The sequence below is a fragment of the Rhinatrema bivittatum genome, chromosome 10, assembly GCF_901001135.1.
Source record: "Rhinatrema bivittatum chromosome 10, aRhiBiv1.1, whole genome shotgun sequence".
In the NCBI taxonomy this organism is placed as follows: Eukaryota; Metazoa; Chordata; class Amphibia; order Gymnophiona; family Rhinatrematidae; genus Rhinatrema; species Rhinatrema bivittatum.
In genome coordinates this window covers 76,858,983-76,880,656 of record NC_042624.1, presented here as the reverse complement: position 1 = coordinate 76,880,656, position 21,674 = coordinate 76,858,983, and the positions used below count along the sequence as shown (strand labels likewise).

The window sequence follows — 21,674 nt, the reverse complement described above, 5'->3', positions numbered from 1 at the left end:
CTAATTAGGGAAACTTGGGTACATCCCAGGAGTCTGGACTGATCTGGGTATGAACAGGAAAGGAAAATTGGTTCTTACCTATTATTTTCATTCCTGGAATACCACCGTTCAGTCCAGAGTCCCACCCTGGAGTGGGGGGAGAGTCCACTCATGTCTGACATGGTTCTGTTGTATATAAGCTGCAGAGCTGCTTAAAATTCAAGTTTGTTCTCCTGGTTTGGAGTGTTAAAGCAAACAGTTTTCTTTTGGGGTTTTTAACTTTTTTGCCCTTGCTTGTTTGTGGAAAGTTATTTGCATTAAGGTTGTTATAGGTACAATCTTGGCTTGGGTACAGGTCAATTCTGAGGGACTGCAGGTGGCACTCCAGGTTATATATCAGTATCAGTGAAACTTTCTCTGTCTCCATCTGCTGGAAGGGAGGCATAATCCCAGGAATCTGGACTGATCCGTGGTATTCCAGGAACAAAAATTAGCACCTTTAGGTGATTTTCCACGCTAAGCACCTAATTTAAGTACTAATTTACTAGAAAGGTTTTTTCCCATTTTGTGTATCTGGGAAAATGTGCTGCAGCAGTCCAAAAAGCAAACAATGTTGGGAATTATTAGAAAGGGAATGGTAAATAAAATGGAAAATGTCATAATGCCTCTATATCGCTCAATGGTGAGACCACACCTTGAATACTGTGTACAATTCTGGTCGCTGCATCTCAAAAAAGATATAGTTGCGATGGAGAAGGTACAGAGAAGGGCGACCAAAATGATAAAGGGAATGGAACAGCTCCCCTATGAGGAAAGGCTGAAGAGGTTAGGGCTGTTCAGCTTAGAGAAGAGATTGCTGAGGGGGGATATGATAGAGGTGTTTAAATTCATGAGAGGTCTAGAATGGGTAGATGTGAATCTGTTATTTACTCTTTCAGATAATAGAAAGACTAGGGGGCGAATGGGTAGATGTGAATCGGTTATTTACTCTTTTAGATAATAGAAAGACTAGGGGGCACTCCATGAAGTTAGCATGGGGCACATTTAAAACTAATCATAGAAAGTTCTTTTTCACTCAACGCACAATAAAGCTCTGGAATTTTTTGCCAGAGGATGTGGTTAGTGCAGTTAGAATAGCTGTGTTTAAAAAAGGATTGGATAAGTTCTTGGAGGAGAAGTCCATTACCTGCTCTTAATCAAGTTGACTTAGAAAATAGCCATTGCTATGACAAGCAACGGTAACATGGAATAGACATAGTGTTTCGGTACTTGCCAGGTTCTTGTACCCTGGTTTGGCCTCTGTTGGAAACAGGATGCTGGGCTTGATGGACCTGACCCAGTATGGCATGTTCTTATGTAATGATTAGTAAATAGGACCCTTTGGCACCTAAATCTAAGGAAATGAAGGCCTAGGATTTAGATGTCTACATTTAGGTGACTTTTCAACTGAAAACTTAGAGCTCTAAATTTGGCTGAAAATCTTTAAATTTAGGGACCTAAAACTTAGACACCTAATTTGAGTACTGAGCAGTTTTTTTTGAAACTTGACCCCATGTGAACAGATAAAATCTGGATTTTTGTTATGGAACTTGATGAAGTCATACTTTGGTTGGATGAAAATATAACATAATAAAGTGTTTTTGTTTTTCCTGTATCACAGCATCTTCAGGAAGGGAGAAAAGCCCAGCAGTATCTGGACATGTGCTGGAAGCAGATGGATAGCGTGAGTTCTGTAGGCTTCTGCGGCCACACGGGGATTTCTTGTTTTGCCCTTTGGCCTCTGAATCTGTTTCGTGTTTGTGTTGCCGTGCGCTCTTTCCTATTTTATACATAACATAGTAACATAAGTGTTGACGGCAGAAAAAGACCAAATGGTCCATCCAGTCTGCCCAGCAAGTCTCCCATGGCAGCAACTGCTGCTCTGTGCAAGTTACCCCTCAAGCCTTATATATTAACAAAGCACCATTTCTACTGGGTAAAGAGCCGCCTTGAAAAGTCAGACAAAGCTGCTTGATGTGCTTTGCTTTTGGACTTAGCTGTAGAAGCAGTCCTGTGCTTTCTCCCTTATGTCTGCGTATCAGTACCACAGACTCTAAAAGTCGGGGCCTGTGTTGCTTGTGTGTGAATCCAAATTCCCCCAACCGTGCTGTCAAAGTTAAGCATCAAGGCTTATTGGTTAAGGTTAGTAATCCCTCTGCATACTGTTAAGGGAGGTAACTGCCACGGAGCAGGTTACTCCATGCCCCCTTTTCTTTATTTCCAGCCTTTAGGCATCCACGATGTTAATCCCGTGCCCCTTTGAATTCTTTGACTGTTTTTGTGCCCCTCTTCTGGAAGGGCATTCCAGGCATCCACCACCCTCTCTATGAAGAAATATTTCCTGATGTTGGTTCTGAGTTGTCACCCCTGGAGTTTCATTTCGTGACTCCCTAGTTATGCAGTTTCCTTTCCAACTGAAACGTGAATGATCAAGGGCTATAATTGCATGGATTTCATTTAACTTGGCTGCTTTGCTTACCCCCTAAAAGAGTCCCCAAGGCTGAGTGTGGGAAGTACTGCACTAAAGCATCTTTTTATTCAGATCAGATCCCCCCACATTTCTACTCCAACCCCTTAAACAGCAAAGGCAAAGGCAGGCACCAATAAAAGGTAGATGACTATATGTAGCTTTTACAGAAATGTAAATGTAGCCTTTTCTGAGAGCTCCTGGCACACCTTTCACCTGGTTTCTTGAGGTCAGTTTGAAGAAAGATGATTCACTAATAGTCTCTGTTTCACATTGGATTTGAACAGTGAAGTATGTTTGCATTGGTTGCAGGGATGTGAAAGTGCATGTGATGGGATGTGGTTTGGAAGTTGCAGCTGCTGTAGAGGGACAGAATAAAGGACATTCACTTCACCGAAATCTGTCACTAAGGGCTGCTTGATGGCTCAGACGAGAGGTGGCAAAAGCTTCCATTGCAGTAGAGCTCAGGTCTGGGCCTTGAAGAAGCCCCCAACAGGTCTGGTTTTCTGAGCTGCGTTTGTGTAATTTGATCTAAGAACCAGTTTAGTATGCATAATTTGCTGTACACCAGACCTGCTGGGGCTTCTCAAGGACGGTCTTTGAGAAGCACTGCTTTCAAGAGAGACATGCAAGCAAATCTGCAGCCATTATGCGGCTGGAAGAAGAAAGATGCATAAGCGTTCAGATATTTCAAGCAGTAGGTAATTAAAAGAAAACCATCCAACATATAGCCAAAGAGAAAAACCACCTGCTTAGCAAAAAGATTTCCGCTGGCTAAAAGGAGGCAATGCTACTTACCTCAGCCTGGATTACCAGGACACCCTGAGTAAAGGACATTTTTCTCTCTGACACTGAACGAATATCTCGTATACATTGCTGGTGTTAATACTGCCTGCCTTCATGATATCTGCAGAGTAAAAAGAAATTTGAAAGAGAATGCAGGGAGGCAGAAAAGGCTCAACAAACCTATGAACGACTGGACAACGACACCAACGCAACCAAGTCCGATGTGGAGAAGGTAAGGCATAGATTTCAATTTTATTTGTAAGAGAAAGTTACAAGCAGAGATCCTTGATCAGGTCCTGGGCAGAAGGGGCTGCCGATTTTGGGCAGCCTTGCGTGCGCCGACCCTGGATTTTAATGGATACGCGCGGCTACGCCTGGTGCGCGAACAAAAGTACGCACGGGCGCAGATTTATAAAATCTACCCCTTAGATTGTAAGCCCTCTGGGAATAGGGAAATACCTACAGTACCTGAATGTAATCTGCTTTGAAGCGCCGAAAAAAGTGTGAAAAGCAGAATATTAAAAAAAAAATCGTAAATAAATAATTCGGGGACCCTTGTGTTAAAGCAAAGCTTCCAAAGAACTTTGGATTTCTCCTTTGAGTTTTTACGAGTGCTGTGTTGATATCCTTTTTGTTATTGGATAATAATAAGTGCATATGGTCATTAGGAGGCCTCTTGGCAGAGTGCTTCTCTCCAGGGGCTCCTGGAGTACAGAACACCTCCGTCTCACTTCCTCTTCCTAAACGTTCCACAATCCTCTGGAGTCAGTGAGAGCGGCGTTCTGCCAACCAGATAAACATCCTACCAGTCCTCCTCGTGTTTCATGGACAAAAATATGAAATTGCTTTCTGGAGTAACTGCTGAGTGTGAGCTTTGGGCCAGCCCGGGTTCAGAGCCCAACCTGTTGCTTTACTCCGGGACGTGAATCCAAAGGAGCCAAAAAGATGGCTGTACTCTGAATGCTGTGGCTGCACGTGAAAAGTAATAACGCTCTGCTCTTTATGAGTTCCAACTTAATGTACAGACTGGCTACCATTTTTGAAATGGTTTACCCTGCCCTTCCACAATTCTGAACTTCTGGGAGTGGCCATATCTGCAAAAGCTGCAGATTTCGCTTTCTTAATCGACGGGGAAGCACCCCACACGCTGTCAGGGACTGGGCAGATCTCTTTGAACGTTCAGGACACGCCTCTAGCCATGTTTACTTCCTGGCATTCGAGAGATGGGGGGGAGAGGCCGGGTGGGCAGTCGTTTAAAATAATTGTTTTGCACAATCAGTATAAAAAGCAAGATTCTCGATAGTTGGTTGGGGAAAGGGGGAGGGCAGTTATTCTGAGTTATTATATGTTGCAGGGAGGTAGTTTTATAAGAGGAAAAAACCATGAATCTACCGAATAATGGCATGGTGATTTGTGTTTTCAGGCTAAGCAGCAGTTAAATTTGCGAACCCACATGGCCGATGACAGCAAGAATGAATATGCCGCGCAGCTTCAGAGCTTCAACGGAGAGCAGCAGAAACATTACTACATAGTCATCCCTCAGGTGTACAAGGTAAATCTGAGTTGTCCGGGGATGAATGCATTCAGAGCTTCGGCCTGCTCTTGCCAATGGCTTGTCACCCAAACCGGCCCCAAGCTCGCCTATCTGTGCTCTTCAGAGGAGGCTGTCAACTCCTCCGGGGCTGGGAAGAGTGAAACGTCTTTTCAGCACGGAAGACTGTTCTGCTGGGTTTTATGTTCCACAGTTTTGCTGTGGTTTGTTTTTGTATTGGAGAAGAAAAGTGTGCATGTCATTCAAGCCAGGACATTGTGCTGATACCCACTCCCCTCTCCCCTCCAGCCTATACGTTTTTGTTTTTTTTTTTTCTTTTTGTAACGAGAGATTTCATTCTCCCGGTTTGGCCAGGATCCAGACGGGTTCCATGCCTCTAAAAGGGGTTGAGGGGGAGAGTGCTACTCCCCCATATTATACTGGTTCTCAGTCTCGACTAAAAAGCCAAGAAGGGGACCCTCTCCAGCCTATGGCTCTAACCGGGTCTTTGAGCTTAACCAAAAGACTGAGAAACTGAATCCCTTTAACCATGAAGTCTCTGGAAGAAAATAAATGTTAACAGGGTCGAAACCATGATGCCTCTTGAGGCCCATGTTCAGGGACCTTTGAGAAACACTGACTTTTAGCTGGTCAGTGGCAACCGACATTCATTTGTGAGGTGAAGAATTAAAAAAAAAAAAAAAAAGCATTATTTAAAATAAGTAATTAAAATATTGCACCCAAGGTAACTCAGCAGCTATGTTTAAAAGGTTAAAAAGTGAACCAAAAGGCTTGCTTTAAACAACCGTCTTCACTATAAATAAATTGTTGAAATAGAAGAGAGCGAGCTGTGGATTGACGAGTCAATATCCCGTGGAGGGACGGGGTAGTTAGTTCCAGTCCTCAAGCTCTGCACACGGGCCTCATTTTTTGAATAAGCAAGCACAATATGGAATTTGCCATGAAGTGGATTCAATGTATGCAAATACATCACATAAATATTCATCATGGAGCTCCAGAAGATGCGGGTGTGTTTTGCATTCATTTCTGCACTGAGCTATTTCTTCTGAGAGGTTTCCAGTTATTTTGGGTGCTGAACTGAGACGACATCTTACAAATGCTAGATTCCAAGTTCCGTGGTAGTTTCTGCTTAAATACAGATTTTTCTGCTGCATTTTAAGAGGCCTTATTTTTAGGCTTGGCTGACTTCTTGTAAGAGCCACCATAAAAAAAAAAGAAAGTAATTCTTTTTTTTCTAAATATTTCTTCATTTGACAGGATTACTGACTTTATGCAGGTTCTTTACAAGACCATCTTGCCTGTTTCTTGGTTCTATTGCTTCTCCTTTACTTATCCCTGCTTTTTTCTTTTTCCTAACATAGGGGTAGATTTTATAAAACTACGCCCGTGCGTACTTTTGTTCGCGCACCAGGCGCAAACAAAAGTACGCCAGATTTTATAAGATACGCTAGTAGCCGCGCGTATCTTATAAAATCCGGGGTCGGCGTGCGCAAGGGGATGCACATTTGTGCACCTTGCGTGCACTGAGCCCTGCGCGCGCTGCCCGTTACCCGTTACTTTCCTTCTCCTTCCCCCCACCTTCCCCTCCCTTCCCCTACCTAAACCCCCCCCCCCAGCCCTATCTACACTGCCCCCCTACTTTTATCGCGAAAGTTACGCCTGCCCTGGCCGGTCGCCACCGTGCGATTCCCCGGCCCGGGAGCGATTTTGGAGGCCTCGGCCACGCCCCCGGGCCGGAGCCATGCCCCCGAATGATGCGCCGCCGAGAAACGCCCCCAGGAAAGCCCCGGGACTTACGTGCGTCCCGGGGCTTGCGCACACCGCTGAGTCTATGCAAAATAGGCTCGGCGCGTGCAGGGGGGTTTTGAAAGGGTTACACGTATAACATATGCACGTAACCCTTTTAAAATCTACCCCATATTGTGGGCTCAATATTCAAATAGTCTGACCAGCGAAGTTCAGGACTTAGCTGGATCAACAGAGGGCTTTTAAAATTCTCACACATCGATCGCTTCCGAGTAATCTGGCTATGCAGTTAGCTGGATAAAACATGTGGATAACTTGGAGGTGTTCTGGGGTAGAGTTAAGTTAGCCAGATAATTCCAATATTTGGAATTAGCTGAATAATTTACCCGACTAACTAGGTGATGCATCAAGCTGCAGTAGAGCTATAATGGATGTTATATCGCGTGACATTGCCGCATTATTTGGCCTCTTTCCCACCCAGATTGCCTCCCCTATTACAATGACCTTCTTTGCAAGCGATGTGCATGCATGAATAATGCAAATAAATGCAAAAAAAGGTCATTACTAGTCAATTCCATGTAAATATTTTATTGTAGCTGACCGAGAGAAGGTGATCAGACGTAATAAAATAACTATGTCTATTTGAAATGTGTTAAATGAACGGCAAGAGGCCCGGGACCTTAACGCAGGTCCTGAGGCTCCCGCTGCACATTTAAAGCGGCAGGGAAAAAAAAAAATCACAGCAAACGGTGAGGTTGAGCAGGGGACAGTGCTGAACCCCTTCTCAGCCCGGGGCTGCCAGTTGAAGCGGCCCCGATACACCCAAAATGTAAAAAAATGTAAAAATGTAGGCATGCAGCGATGGCCTCCCCTTCCCTCATCTCTAGACCATCATGACCCTGCCCCCCCTCCTCCCCCCCGAGAGCTTAAAACAAAAATAAAATAGGGTCTCAGCCTCTTTCTGATACCCACCCCCTCCCCCGCAAGACAGCAATAGTGTCCTGGCCCCCTTTCCATATCCATCCCCACCCTCCAAATAAAAATAAATAATATAGGGTCCCGGCCCCACCTTTCACCCCCCCCCCCCCCCGAACCTTAAGATGAAGCTCCCGTGTCGAGGCTGGGGTGCCCCTAGCATCCTGCCAAAATGGCACCGACCTGACCTTGCCCCAGCCATGTGACTGGGGTAAGGTCCGGGGATCGATAGTGGGACCCCTCTTGTGAGAGCAGTGCTGAAGTTAGCCGGATACATTTAGTTAGCTAAGTAGGACTTTGTCTGCCTATATTCAACGGAGCGTAATTGGTTGTGCTCTGTTGAATATCTCAGAAAAGTGTTGTAGCCGGATTTATCCACTCCCTGGGCTGTGTATTTCTCATGAAGTCGATATTCAGCACTGTTTGTCCAGCTGAATGGGAACTTAGCTGGGTAAATGGGAGTATTTGAAAATCTTGCCAGATCAACCAGCCGCCCCCCCCCCCCCCCCCCCCCCGCCCCAAGATAGCTGCATATCATCCTCCAGCTAGCTCGAGACAGGGCGGAGCTGGTTATCTGACTCAGTTTTCTGGACAAAAGCCAGTTTTCAGCATTATCTGGCTAAGTAGCTGTGTAACTAGAGTAACAGGATACTTAATCTGGCTAATGTTAAGATAGCGCACCCTCATCACTGAATGTCCACACTAAGTTAGCTTGATAACTTCTCTGGCTAACTTTCCTAGCTGGCCAAGGTCTGAATCTGTGTTTTCCCTCATTTTTTTCCATAAAAGATGCCCTGCTTTTATTATTGCTTCAGCCCTGTTTTATTTTGCGTTTAATTCCTTTTCCTGAGTCTAGCATAAATGGAGCGCAGATCACTGTGCAGCCGACAGGTGTCCGAATCAACACAACAGAACCTCAGTTTGTAGGTACATAGTGATGGGAGAGACTGAGGAGCTCTCAGAAACTTGAAGCATTTCTTTGTCACTGGAAATAAAAGGAGGGTATCTTAATGACAATAACTGCTCAGTGTAACCTAAAACATACTAGCACTGTTGCTTTAATATACATTTGTTAAACAAGTTCCTTGGGACCCAATGTACTAGAATGCAAATGGCCTTGAACAAGAAAACACGTGAAAAAATAGTAGAGTGTGCATAATTGCATTTGCAAATTTTTACACGTGCTCATTGCTATTTTTCTGTGTGTAGTTTTGTGTTTGCAAAGCTATTTGCAAAAAGTTTGCAAAATAGCTAATGTGTTGAATAATCATGCAAATCATCCCCTTTAGTGATTTCACAGTAGCAAAATTGTGCATGGAAAAAAATGATCTCAAAAGAGAGAACCCTCAATTTGTATAAATATGGAAAACAAAAATAGGAGAATACCCATATATTTAAAAAAAAAAAAATTTCAAGTGTTTATCACCTGAAAATCTATTATGTTTTAAATCCTTACTGTACCATAATCAAGCAAAAACTCATTGCTTTTTATATAAGGACCTTCATAACACTCATGTCGAGATTACTTAATACATTTTTCAGCTTTCAGCGCAAATGGGTCCTGTTTAATCATTGGTCCATAATTGTCCAAGTTATTCTTTTTTGTAGATTTTTTATATTAATTGCATATAAAAAGTGGAAATAGACTTCTCACAGGGCAACGCTTACTTTCCTTCAGCAAATACAGGGAAGTCTACAAAGTGCATATAACAATTTAAGTATCAGAATTTTATATATAAAGTGCACACACTAAATTCAATTCAGCTGACAATTCAATTTGAATTAATATGAGCAATGAATGTCACAATATTAATGAACCATATAGACTGATATATAACTGATTCTTTGATGTGACATGATCTCTTGCATTTATATTGTTGTCAGTTGAATTGAATGTGTGTGCTCTTTATACATAAGCTTTGATATTTATATTGTATCTTTTTGAAAAGCATTTTTGTATTGTCTGTTCTTGGAATGTGTATGATTGATATGTTTAACATTTTTTGGTAGGTGGTATTTATATATATATTGTAACAAAAATCCCAATATTATTTAAATAAACTGGTTAGTACGTTGGCCCTTTAGTTTGGTGTCTGTTAAAGTAAATTCAATAATTAACTGTTAAACACCTTATAATTTCATATTATAGTATTAGAATCAGATGCCTTTATAATGTATCTGTTGGTTTTAGAATGTAGTCTTATGTGATACCAGAAAGGCACTTGAGAGTGGCATGCTGAGATAACATTGCTTTTCAAGTTTGATGAAGCCTGGCTATCAAAGGCTTCCCTCCTGTGTGGCCCAAGCTGTCTCATTGCTGTTACAGTGCTCTGACATTGCTTTTCATGGCTAATTCATCCAGTCTGCTCCCCTTTGGAGGATGCTGCCATGACTTTCAGTCTGCTGCATCCCACCATTGAAAGGGGAGTGGCTCATCTGGTAGACAGCCGAGGTTGAAGTGTAGGTCATTTATTTTCAGACGGGGTACCAGGTGGAAAACGGGACACTTCCGAATGGAAAAGAAAACTGAATTTCAAGCCGCAGGGTTCATCTGCAGTCACGCTTTGTCAGCTAAGGACAGCATGACAGTGGCAGAGGATTTCAGTAAATTCTAGGGAGAAACTAAAGTCATCTAGGGACTCGTGCCTGTCTGTGACCTCAAGATAAATACACTGCACCCCTTTCTGAAAACGATAGTCATAGGCACTGGAGACATTTTAAAATAATACAGGTTGCCTTTTTTGTGTCGGCGCATACCTCAGTGTATCCCTTCCTTGCTGGGTTTTCTTCATATTGATCCATATGCAGTGTCTGCAATTGATTGATCAGACAACGAAGCGTGGTACAGTGCAAACTAAACATTCCCTCCCCAACTGCATCGCCATCCCCACACCTAATATAGAGGGACGGCAGCTTTAAAAGAAGTGCATGAACAAACATACGCTGGAATTTTAAATCGTGCGCGCATTTCGCATGTATGATTTAAAGTACGCTTACCGTGCCTGTGTGTGTGCTTAATTTTAAGCGGTTACTCGAGCAAACATAAAGGGGTAGATTTTAAAAGAAGCGCGATCAGCCTACTTTTGCTTGCGCATCAGACTCAAGCAAAAGTACGCTGGATTTTAGTAGATACGCGCGGAGCCGCGCGTATCCACTAAAATCCTGGATCGGCGCGCGCAAGGCTATCGATTTTGTATAGCCTGCGCGCGCCGAGCCGCGCTGCCTCCCCCCGTTCCCTCCAAGGCCGCTCCGAAATCGGAGCGGCCTCGGAGGGAACTTTCCTTTGCCCTCCCCTCACCTTACCCTCCCTTCCCCTACCTAACCCACCCACCCGGCCCTGTCTACACCCCCCCCTTACCTTTGTCGGGGGATTTACGCCTCCCGGAGGGAGACGTAAATCCCCGCGCGCCAGCGGGCCTGCTGCGCGCCGGGCCGCGACCTGGGGGCGGGTACGGAGGGCGCGGCCACGCCCCCGGGCCGTAGCCACGCCCCGTACCCGCCCCCAAAACGCTGCCGACACGCCCCCGCAACGCCGCGCGCTCCGGCCCCGCCCCCCGACACGCCCCCCTCCGAGAACCCCGGGACGTACGCGAGTCCCGGGGCTCTGCGCGCGCCGGGAGGCCTATGTAAAATAGGCTTCCCGGCGAGCAGGGCTCTGAAAATCCGCCCCATAGCGCGTACCTTCCTTAAGAATTTGTCGGCTTTAACGCACATAGGGAAGGTGATTTTAAAAACATGCTCACGTGAAGGCCATTCTCAGTTTTACCAGTTAGTCCACCAGTTTGGCCAGTCCGTCTGGAGGCCATTAGTCTGGTTCTTCATCCTACACCCCCCCCCCGTTGACCCACATCCCTCATCCAGTCAATTTAGGCCTCAATAGAGATGTATAAAGACTTACACCTCATCAGAAGTAAACAGAAGTGGCCAACAGGCCGCCAGATTTAAAATACAGAGCTCCGCGCGTAACTGTTCGCCTTTCCCTGCAGTTCCCTTGCCCTGCCCTCAACTCCACCCCTTTAGTTTTGCTTGAGCATGCATTAGTTATGTGTGTAATTTGCGGCTTTTAAAATATGCATTGCTCACACACAGCCCAGATACTCACGTGTATGGGCCTTTTAGCATGAGCAATGCTTTTAAAATTGAGCCTCAAATTTCTAAAGCCTTTTCTCCCTCATCTCACCTCAGCAATGCTTCAGTACAGTAAAATTCAATAATAAACCTCAGTATCATCACAGCATAAAGTATTCTAATAACCATAAACCCCAGCTCAAAGCTCAGTACTAAAACAGCCCTCCGCTCAGCAGATGGTATGGGCAAAGAGCCAGGTCTTCAGAGTTTCCCTAAATTTGAAGTAAATATTGTTCTTTGTGCTAACATAGAAACATAACAGAGATCCAGTGTTCACTGCCCTCACACACACACACCCCCACACATTCTCTCACATATCCACACATCTATCCCTCCCCAGACAGCTGTTCTTTTTCTCTCTCTCACACACCCATCCCCTCCCAAGGCAGGCTCTCATTAACTCTCTCTCATGCACACAGCCATCCCATCTCAAGGCAGGCTCCCATTCACTCACACACACCCATTCCCTTCCAAGAGAGGCTTCCATTCACTCACACAAACACACACACACACACACACACACACACACACACAGACAAACCCATCCCCTTCTAAGGCAGGCTCCCATTCACTCGCTCACTCACTCACACACACCCCCCCATCCTTTCCCAAGGCAGGCTCCTATTCACTCTCACATACATACACATACACACAGCCATCCCATCTCAAGGCAGGCTCCCATTCACTCACACAAACCCCCATCCCTCCCAAGGCAGGCTCCCATTCATTCACACATAATCACATACCCATCCCCTTCCAAGGCAGGCTCCCATTCACTCACACACTCACCCCGATCCCCTCCCATGGCAGACTCCCATTCACACATGCACACACACACACACACACACACACACACACCCTCCCAAGGCAGGCTCCCATTCACTCACACACATACACACACACATACACATACACACACTCACACACATCCCCTCCCAAGGCAGGCTCCCATTCACTAATACACACCCATTGCCTCCCAAGGCAGACTCTCATTCACTCTCTCTCATACACACATATGCACACACAACACACACACACCATCCCCTCCCAAGGCAGGCTCCTATTCACTTTCACACACATACACACAGCCATCCTATTTCAAGGCAGGCTCCCATTCATTCACACATATACACACACCCATCCCCTTCCAAGACAGGCTCCCATTCACTCACACACACACCCTGATCCCCTCCCATGGCAGGCTCCCATTCACTCATGCATACACACACACACACACACACACACACACACACACACACATCCCCTCCCAAGGCAGACTCCCATTTATTCATCCATCCCAGGCAGGCTCCCATGCACACACAAGCAACCTCTACCTAGGCAGGGTTCATGGGTCTCTTATTCCTCTTCTGCTGCTGCTGCCAGCACCCAGTGCCTTGCTTCTTGGGCGAAGACAGGATTCCTTGCAGTGCCACAGAAGTTCTTCCTGCGGCGGCTCCTCGTGTGCCGGCTGGCCCCATGGTACTCTACACTGGCGGTTTTAGCACTTCCTGTATGCCTATCTCACGATGCACAAGATGAGCATTCAGGAAGTGCTAGCACTGCAAATCTTTATCATGGGGCCATCCAGCATACAAGGAGGAGCCGCAAAATGAGCTCCCTCTTCTTCAGCTGGAGTGTGGACCTCTCTTTTTCGCCGTTAATGAGATGGGATCCACTGGCAGCCGCATGGGCTTCTCGCTGCTCCCGGTCCATGTGCTCTGTGCCTCACTATGATCCTCCCCTTTCTGTGCAGAGTAACTTCCATCGTGAGCAAGCTGCACAGAAAGGGGAGGTTTGTCACGTGCAGGTCATCTTCAGCTTTGCTGCTGCTGCTGTCGCCTCTCTGGGACCTGCTGAGACTTGCTGCGGCTGTCGTGGGATTGTGCAGATGTTTGCTGCTGTGGGACCTGACCGGTTTTGCTGCTAATGCTGCCACTCCGCTCTTCCCCTGCTCCAGACAGCAGACATTGAGATGAGCTGGATGTTGTGTAGAGAATAATGAGGAGACCTGGGGAGTAGGGGGTGGGAGCGGGAGGAGAATGAGGTCAGAAGAGAGAGAAAGAGGAGGGGGGTGGGGTTGGGGAAAGAACAAAAGGGGCTGAAAGGCCAGAAGGAGGTGGGAAGAGAAAATGCAAATAAAATTATTAGATCAATATTAAACTTTTACATAAAATGTGTCTAATTAAATCCCAATCTGTTTTGGAGGAAGGGGATCAGAATATAGAGAGAATATTAAGGAAATAATTAAAAGTAACGCAATACTGAATATCCTACCATAAATATTTAAGAGACTTTGCTGGACTAATGCAATAGGCCTAGCCAGAAAGAACTCCTGGATCCTCTTTGCAAAACGAATCTAAGTTGCTCAGCTATAAAAAATAGACACATTTCACATTAGAAATACCGCACTACACATTTACAGGGATAATGTAAACAATAGGAGGCTCCCAAGAGAATGAGTCTCTTGTCGCATCCCTAGAAATAATTTTCTTCTTTCCTGTGTGGACTGAGCCACATCAAGGAAGAGCGATAGCTTTTGACCTTAGAAGCGCATAGCTGAGCTCAAATCTTGCTCAAAAACAAAGGAGACTGGGAGCAAAGCCCTCTTCTGCTCAGCTGATATTGTATTCTCCAAAATAGCTGAGATATCCAAATTATCTTCCATAATCTGAGCTTCAACTCAGTTTCCCCCAAGGCCTCCCACTGACTCCTAGATGGTATTTAGAAGGCCTTATTCATTGGGAGACTGACTCTGCAGGTATACCCAATACCTCCATCTTATATATCTTGACTAAGTCTCTAGTTGACGATCCAAGCACCTTAGGGAAGTTCAATAAACAAAGATCCAGCCGTCTTGAACAATATTCAAATTGTTCCATTTTTCTATACATCATGATCTTGTCTTGAATCAACGTAGCATTAACTTCCTTAAGGTTTTTAGTCTCCTGTTCCAAGGCCTCAATATGTTCCCTAAATTCATTTGAGCTAGTCTTGTGTTCCTGAGTTATGGCCTCAACCTTTACATGCAAGAAGTTTATTTCTGACATAGATTTGGTAATAGAGGTCTCTAATCTTACCAGCACCTGTCAAATAGTTCCCAGGGTCACCACTGGGTGGCTTCTTCAGCACTGAGGGGGAGAAGCAGCTGTTTCTCCAGGCATTCTCTCCGTTCTGGGGATCGACAGCTTTTCCTCCATCTTTAACGACTCCCCTCCACTGAGACTGCTTTCATCACCTTCACCCCTGGTGCCGCTTCCGGTGTCTCAGTGTGTGCAGCAGCCCCCTTCACAGCAAAACCAGGGCCAAGCTCATCAGCCGGCGACGTCACTGACTCCACACATAACGCCACTTCCTCTGAACACCAGCGGCTGTCTCGGAGTGGGAGAGAGGTTTCCCCAGAACCGCCAGATGCGTTCTCTGCTGGGTCATCCCCCTCAGAAATAGGATCACAGGTCTGCTGAAATGAGGTGGGCTTGGAGGGGAAAGCCAGGACTTTTCCTTTTGTGCTAGAAGCATTATCCAAGGGAAGAAACGCTTAGCGGCTTCCCAATGATCTGCACCTGCTGCCATCTTGCTCCCCTCCCCCCCTGTTGTGATTTGAATTTCTGTAAGAAATAACAAGAAGTTTAATTGATAACTATACGAGTCACTGATTCCAATATCTGAAAACATGCTGCACCAATTTGTTTCCCTGCATAAAAGATGCAAGACTGCTTACCACAGTTTTTAACAGCTGACATTGCAGAGTGAGCACACACTTATTATAATGAAGATACCAGATTCTTTGAGGAGCATTCAAGAAATTTCAGCCAGGAATGTTCAAACGTTGTACTATTTCAGGCTCGCTGGCTTAGAGCCTAATCCTTCATGCACTTTCTGTCTCTTTGGTTTGATTCATATTAGAAAAGCAGCTCAGAATAAGTTTAAACATTAAACTCCTATGCTAACTCCAAAACTGTCTGTCTTTTCAAATGATTAATGTACGGGAGGTAATGTTAATTAAAATCTTGTCTTCGATCATTAATAGAAGCTCACGGGTGCCCATACATGCGCTGCAGGTGCACACGTATGATTTAAAATACGCCTACTGCGCATATATGTGCCCCTTATTTTAACCCATTACTCGAGTAAGTGTACTTCGCATATCTTCCTTTAGACTTAGCTTTAACGCGTGCAGATTAAGGGTTTTAAAACATTCTTGCACGAAGTTCGTTCCCAGTTTTACCAAGTAGCCCACCATTTGTCCAGTCTATTTCAAGGTCATCCAGACCCCTCTGGTTCTTCAGCCTGCACTCCCTCCCAGTTGACCCGGACCCCTCACCCTGTCGTGTTAGGCTTACTAAGCGATTTCTGCAGACTTACTCCTCCTCAGGAGCAGCAGTAAAGTTAGGTGGCCAACAAGCCTCCACGTGCTGCGGACCCCGGTTTTAAAATACGAGTTACTCGCATAACTGTTGGGCCCCGCCCCGGAATGCCCATGCTCCGCCCCTTTTCCGGTCCCGTTTTTAGCTCGCACGTGCGCACATACACAGATAATTAGCTTTTAAAATCCACGTTGCTCAGGTGCGGCCCTAAGTTTTGGGGTTTTTTTTTTTATTTAAATACTTTTTTTGTATAATGGTGAATACAACGGAATCAAAGAAAATAGCATAATGCAAGAAAACCCATACACCCATAATTAGAAAGAACTCAGCAGATTAATTACACTAAAGAAAGCAATACATAAGATATCCGTATCAGCTTAAAGTTAAAGAACAAATGTTACACCTCATGTCTTTTTTTTTTTTTTCTAATAAACACCTCCGAGCTCTGAGAGCAAACAGTTTTAACTGCCTACCACCTTCTCCCAACACTCTCCCTGCTTCCTGTACCCTCCCACCCAGAACAGCACGAAGCAGTCATCCATACACACCAGCATTGTTTTTAATGACTTCCTAAGAGCTCTTCTCCCTTACCCATCTCATGGAGGAAACAAATCCAGTCGTCTTCTGCTTTTCTTGTATTACAGCAAGATTAATACCCTGGAGTAGTACATTAGCTCTGTTTTGTGTGAGTCTCTCTTTCTGGATATGTTTCTCTAAATTCTGGCCTCTGAAAAGCACACACTCGATTATAAGGTATTTGTTAGCTTTCCTAAGCTGGGCCTTAATGGGATTGTATTCATTTTTGTGAGTAGGTCAGTAATTGAGTTTTGGGTTTTAGTATCTCAACCATGGATCCATTTTGAGTACATTCATTTTCCATACAGCTAATGGAGTTCCACTAATGATCACCAAGCCACAGTTTGCAGACATTTTTTCCTCTGCCAAGCTGATTAGTACAGGATTACTTAAAACACAATAAAAATAAGTTCCTTGCTGATCAATTTATATTTTGACAAAGAGTTGGCTAATGCATAAATCTCATACACAGTACTAGGGCGTGGTGATCAGTAATACAGTGTGACATGAAACCTGGATATTGGCCACCAGTTGATCATCAGCAGAGTCCTGATTAACTCTTTGTTTCCCCATTAGTTGTCCTCTGCTGCATCGCCTGTTGAAAAGTATTATTTTGTCCTGGTGGTATGCAAAAGAAGCAAGAGCAGGCAGTACAGCTGGGAGAGACTCCATTAAAGGGAAGGAATGGCATTATGAGCATTTAACTCTCACATCACCATAGATGTGCTCTCCATCATGTAAAAGGCATCCAATCTACAGGAATCCATATATTTTACATCATAAATCAAAACAGGATAAAATGTGCACAGGGCAAAATGAGTTATCAGCAGGCTTCATGTTTTCAGAACAGCTTGATCAATCCTGGTTCTGTCCCATTGTATGCATGGGTTCTGATTTCTCTAAGAAAAGCAGGGACTACAAGTTCATGGATGCTATGGGGTAATCATGCAATTGAATGAGAGTGCACAATTTTTATTATCAAATATTCCACAGCATTAACAACAAATAACATTAAATCGCTCACACTCATCCTCATTCATTCACCTATTAAAATACTGTAACAGAATGACGAAACACCTATAATTAAGCAATGGTTTACAGTACAGCAAATAAATTGACCTGATGTATGTTATATAACAGCAAATAAAATGATTATATTACTTCAGCACACACTTATGACAATTGTACCATTCACAAATCCCAATGAAATAAATTCATGGTCACAATAATCTCTTCAACAGCTTCATCCATCAATTAGCTGCCATATTCACTGTGAATGTTGATCTTCTTTTTAATGATTTAGGCCAATACTCGCGTTGTGCTGCCTTTACCAGTGCTGAAACTTCCCTTAGTTTTCCAAACGGCCGATGTTTCACGAATCACCCTGTCTAACAGATTTTCATTTATGGTGGAGAAGAATTTAGTCCCGAGTGGATAAGGTGGAAAGTTAATAAGATTGCGGCTATCGACCCGGTTGGGTAACAGATCATGGAATAATGTTCGGACCAATTGATAAATGCTTATAGGTGATATTGCTAGTGATGGTTACAGCAGGAAGTTGTATTTCCCCTGAAGAAGCCACATTGGAGAAACAAGGGCCTCTTGTAGGGTGATTTGTGAATATTCGACAGGGTGATTTCGTGAAACATCGGCCGTTTGGAAAAGTAAGGGAGGTTTCAGCACTGGTAAAGGCAGCACAACGCGAGTATTGGCCTAAATCATTAAAAAGAAGATCAACATTCACAGTGAATATGGCAGCTAATTGATGGATGAAGCTGTTGAAGAGATTATTGTGACCATGAGTTTATTTCATTGAGATTTGTGAATGGTACAATTGTCATAAGTGTGTACTGAAGTAATATAATCATTTTATTTGCTGTTATATAACATACATCAGGTCAATTTATTTGCTGTACTGTAAGCCATTGCTTAATTATAGGTGTTTTGTCATTCTGTTACAGTATTTTAATAGGTGAATGAATGTGGATGAGTGTGAGCGATTTAATGTTATTTGTTGTTAATGCCGTGTAATATTTGATAATAAAGATTGTGTGTACTCATTCAATTGCATGATTGTAGTAATAATGTATGAGAGTGGTAGATAATTCCACCCATAGTGTTTACCTGCTATGGGGTAAGGCCAGAATTGGATCATCTGTCCTGAAAAGTGCAGCCAATTGACATCCCTAATGCAAACAACCGTTGAGGGAACTTGGGAGAGGAGAAATGTAAAGTGGTTCTTTGTGACATGTTCAAAAAGGATACTTTGGTTACACTGAAAATCTGCTACCTGTAAGCTAGCTGTAATGCTGCTTATTTCAAAATGTTTTAAAAATTGCAAGAAAAACTATAAAACAAATAGAAACGGCCTGCTCTGACTGAGTTGCAACATAGTACAATGGTAAATGATGGATGACAAAGACCAAAATGGCCCTGAATGCTTAGAATGTTTTGGCATGATAGCATGTAATAAATAAAGTCTGTTGATCATCCTTTTTAGTGCAGGCGCACCCCTGAATCCTTGAGTTTGAGGCCTGGGGGAATCCTAGTCCTCTCTCAATGCAACACACAGTCTTAGCCAGCCAGAGGCACTTGAGACTCATCCCCAGACATAACTCCCCACGCTGAGCACTGGTTTAGGGAAGCTACACCAAAGAAACTGATGGAGTCTTTCTCCTAGTCCAGCAAACATGTACCTTGGGCAGTTTTACAGCATGATGCCTGGTTTCATGTGATCATGGCTAATGCAGTCATACAGTTAAAAGAACAGATGGGCAATTGTTAGTCTGAAGAAGAGCCATTATGCATGCATATCGCAAGTTTACTTATTTTCTCTTATGTAATTCTTTTCTTGTTTACAGCATCTACAAGAAATGGATGAACGAAGGACCATCAAGCTTAGTGAATGCTATAAAGGGTTTGCAGATGCAGAGCGCAAAGTTATTCCAATAGTTTCCAAATGTTTAGAAGGCATGGTACACGCAGCAAAATCAGTTGATGAACGCAGAGTAAGTGCAGCTGATATAGCGGGGACTTTTGTTTGTTCTATTTAAGCTTCCTGTATATTTTGTCCAGTGCTATGTTTACAAAACGAAATCATTTATAAATTAAAATAAACGAGGAAACTATAAACACACCAATTTGTTTTGTTGTTGCCCACGCTCTCACTTAATTCTTTGGAATGGTGATAAGCTCAGCCAACTGACTTGATAAATCTTTTATAATCTAACATAGTAACTTAATAGATGATGGTAGAAAAAGTCCAACTATAACCCATCCGTTCTGCAGTTATTTCTTTCCACCCTGCCAAGGATATATCCCAGCTGCCAGCCAGAGAACAGGATCACTTGCAGGATATCATTCCTTATCCAAGGCTGTTTTTGTGGTCTTCCTCCTTTGTTCTCTATCTTTTTGGGTAGATAAGTGTTCAAGATCCCTTACTAGTTCATGCCCAGCATCCTTCCCTTCACGTCAAACTGCAAATCCTAGTAATAATCTAAATAGTCACCAATGCTAGCATGACTTTTGCCCAAACATGCAGCCTTCTAGGTCCCTGTGGCCTTTTCAAACCATATCCCACCACCACTATCGATCTGCTGCACCAACCCAGTTGACGTGCGGATTAATCTACACCAGTGGGTTATGCATGTCTACCAGCAGATGGAGATGGAGCAAAGTTGACGTCACCATATATATATATATATATATATATATATATATATATATATATATATAATATATATATACCCCTGCACCTACATCAGCCCGCCAGTATTCTCTGTTTCCAGCAGATGGTGGACGTGCATCTACCTATTGGGGAATGCTTTAAAGAAAAGGAAAAGAATAAAAGGAGAAAAGGAGGAAATTAATTTGCCCCACTCTCCTGTGGTGATACCTTATGGTCCCTCGGTCGAATATCTTGGTCCGGTAGTCTGTTTTCTGGCATGGACTTAGCTGCCAGAAGAGAATCAGCTGGGAGGCTAGTGGGTGCAGGAAGCCAAGCGCAGCTAGGCCCCCTCTCAGGCTTTGCTTAGACGCTGTGTGGTAGGCCGCCATGGCGTTTGCACACTTTTCTGCGCCCAAGTCTGCCATGAAACAGTCTCTGACATCAGTTCACACTTGCTCACCCAGGTGTGTGCTTAGCTGGGCGATCAGGTGGGTGCCTTTTTGGACCGTGCATTGGGCACCTATATTGTTTGGCATCCGTAGTGTCATATTGGATAGACCTTGTTTTTGGGCGCTCACTTGTGCAGCAGTGCTGCTGGGCGCACAATTGTCAGGCGCTTTGGGAGTGTGCTGCTAGCGGGTGTTTGCCCTTGGGCAGCTTGCCATATTCGGGCATCTCAGCTTGCCATTCCCCCTAACTTGTGTCAGCGCTGCTTGGAGGCTCAGGGAGAGTTAGATCCGGCTGCTTTTACTGCTCCTACCCTTCCCAGCATGATGCGGGAATGGGACTGGAGGGGGGACCTGTCAGAGGTTTCGCCTGGTTTTGGGGCTCCTTTGATTGGTTCGTCAACAGGGGAAAGCTTTTCAGTGGGCACAGGACTGATGCCCCCTGGTTTTGGTATGGACTGCTGCGGCGTTCGCATGCTTTTCTACGAGCAAGTCTGCCACGAAACAGCTTGGTAGGTTGAGCAGCCTCAAAACTGCTCACAGGTTTTACTCAGTTGCCGCGTGGTAGGCCTAAGAGGTCAGGATCGCAAACTGCAGATCCCCGCAAGCCTGGTGCTGCAAGTAAGCATCGGAGTATTTCTACACCTGCTGTGGGTCATGCTGTTGGGGACACAGATGGCACGGATGATGAAGGCGACCCATACTCCCTGGAGGATGGGAAATTTCTCCGGGGTTGGAGCCGTATAGAACAATGTTGTGTTTCTTTCATAGAGATGAGTTGCCGGCTCGGATCTCCCAGGCACTGAAGATGCTAGGGGTGCTGGGTGCTGAGAATACTGTCAGGCTGATGTCCGTGCAGGGGTATATATATACCGTGATGTCAGCTTTGTTCTGTCTCAATCTGCTGGTAGAGGTGCATAACCCACTGGTGTGGATTAACCTGTTTTCA

At 44.5% G+C, this 21,674-nt stretch overlaps 1 protein-coding gene across 2 annotated transcripts in view; it reads left to right on the top strand.

Moving 5' to 3' along the window:
- The window catches only part of FNBP1L (formin binding protein 1 like), a 194,076-nt gene that overhangs the window by 135,995 nt on the left and 36,407 nt on the right, over positions 1–21,674 (top strand). For both annotated transcript variants that reach the window (XM_029618045.1, XM_029618044.1), the window contains exons 5-8: positions 1,640–1,702; positions 3,399–3,503; positions 4,695–4,823; positions 19,474–19,620. In XM_029618045.1, coding sequence (XP_029473905.1) covers positions 1,640–1,702; positions 3,399–3,503; positions 4,695–4,823; positions 19,474–19,620 — 444 coding nt within the window. The remainder of the gene's footprint in view (positions 1–1,639; positions 1,703–3,398; positions 3,504–4,694; positions 4,824–19,473; positions 19,621–21,674) is intronic.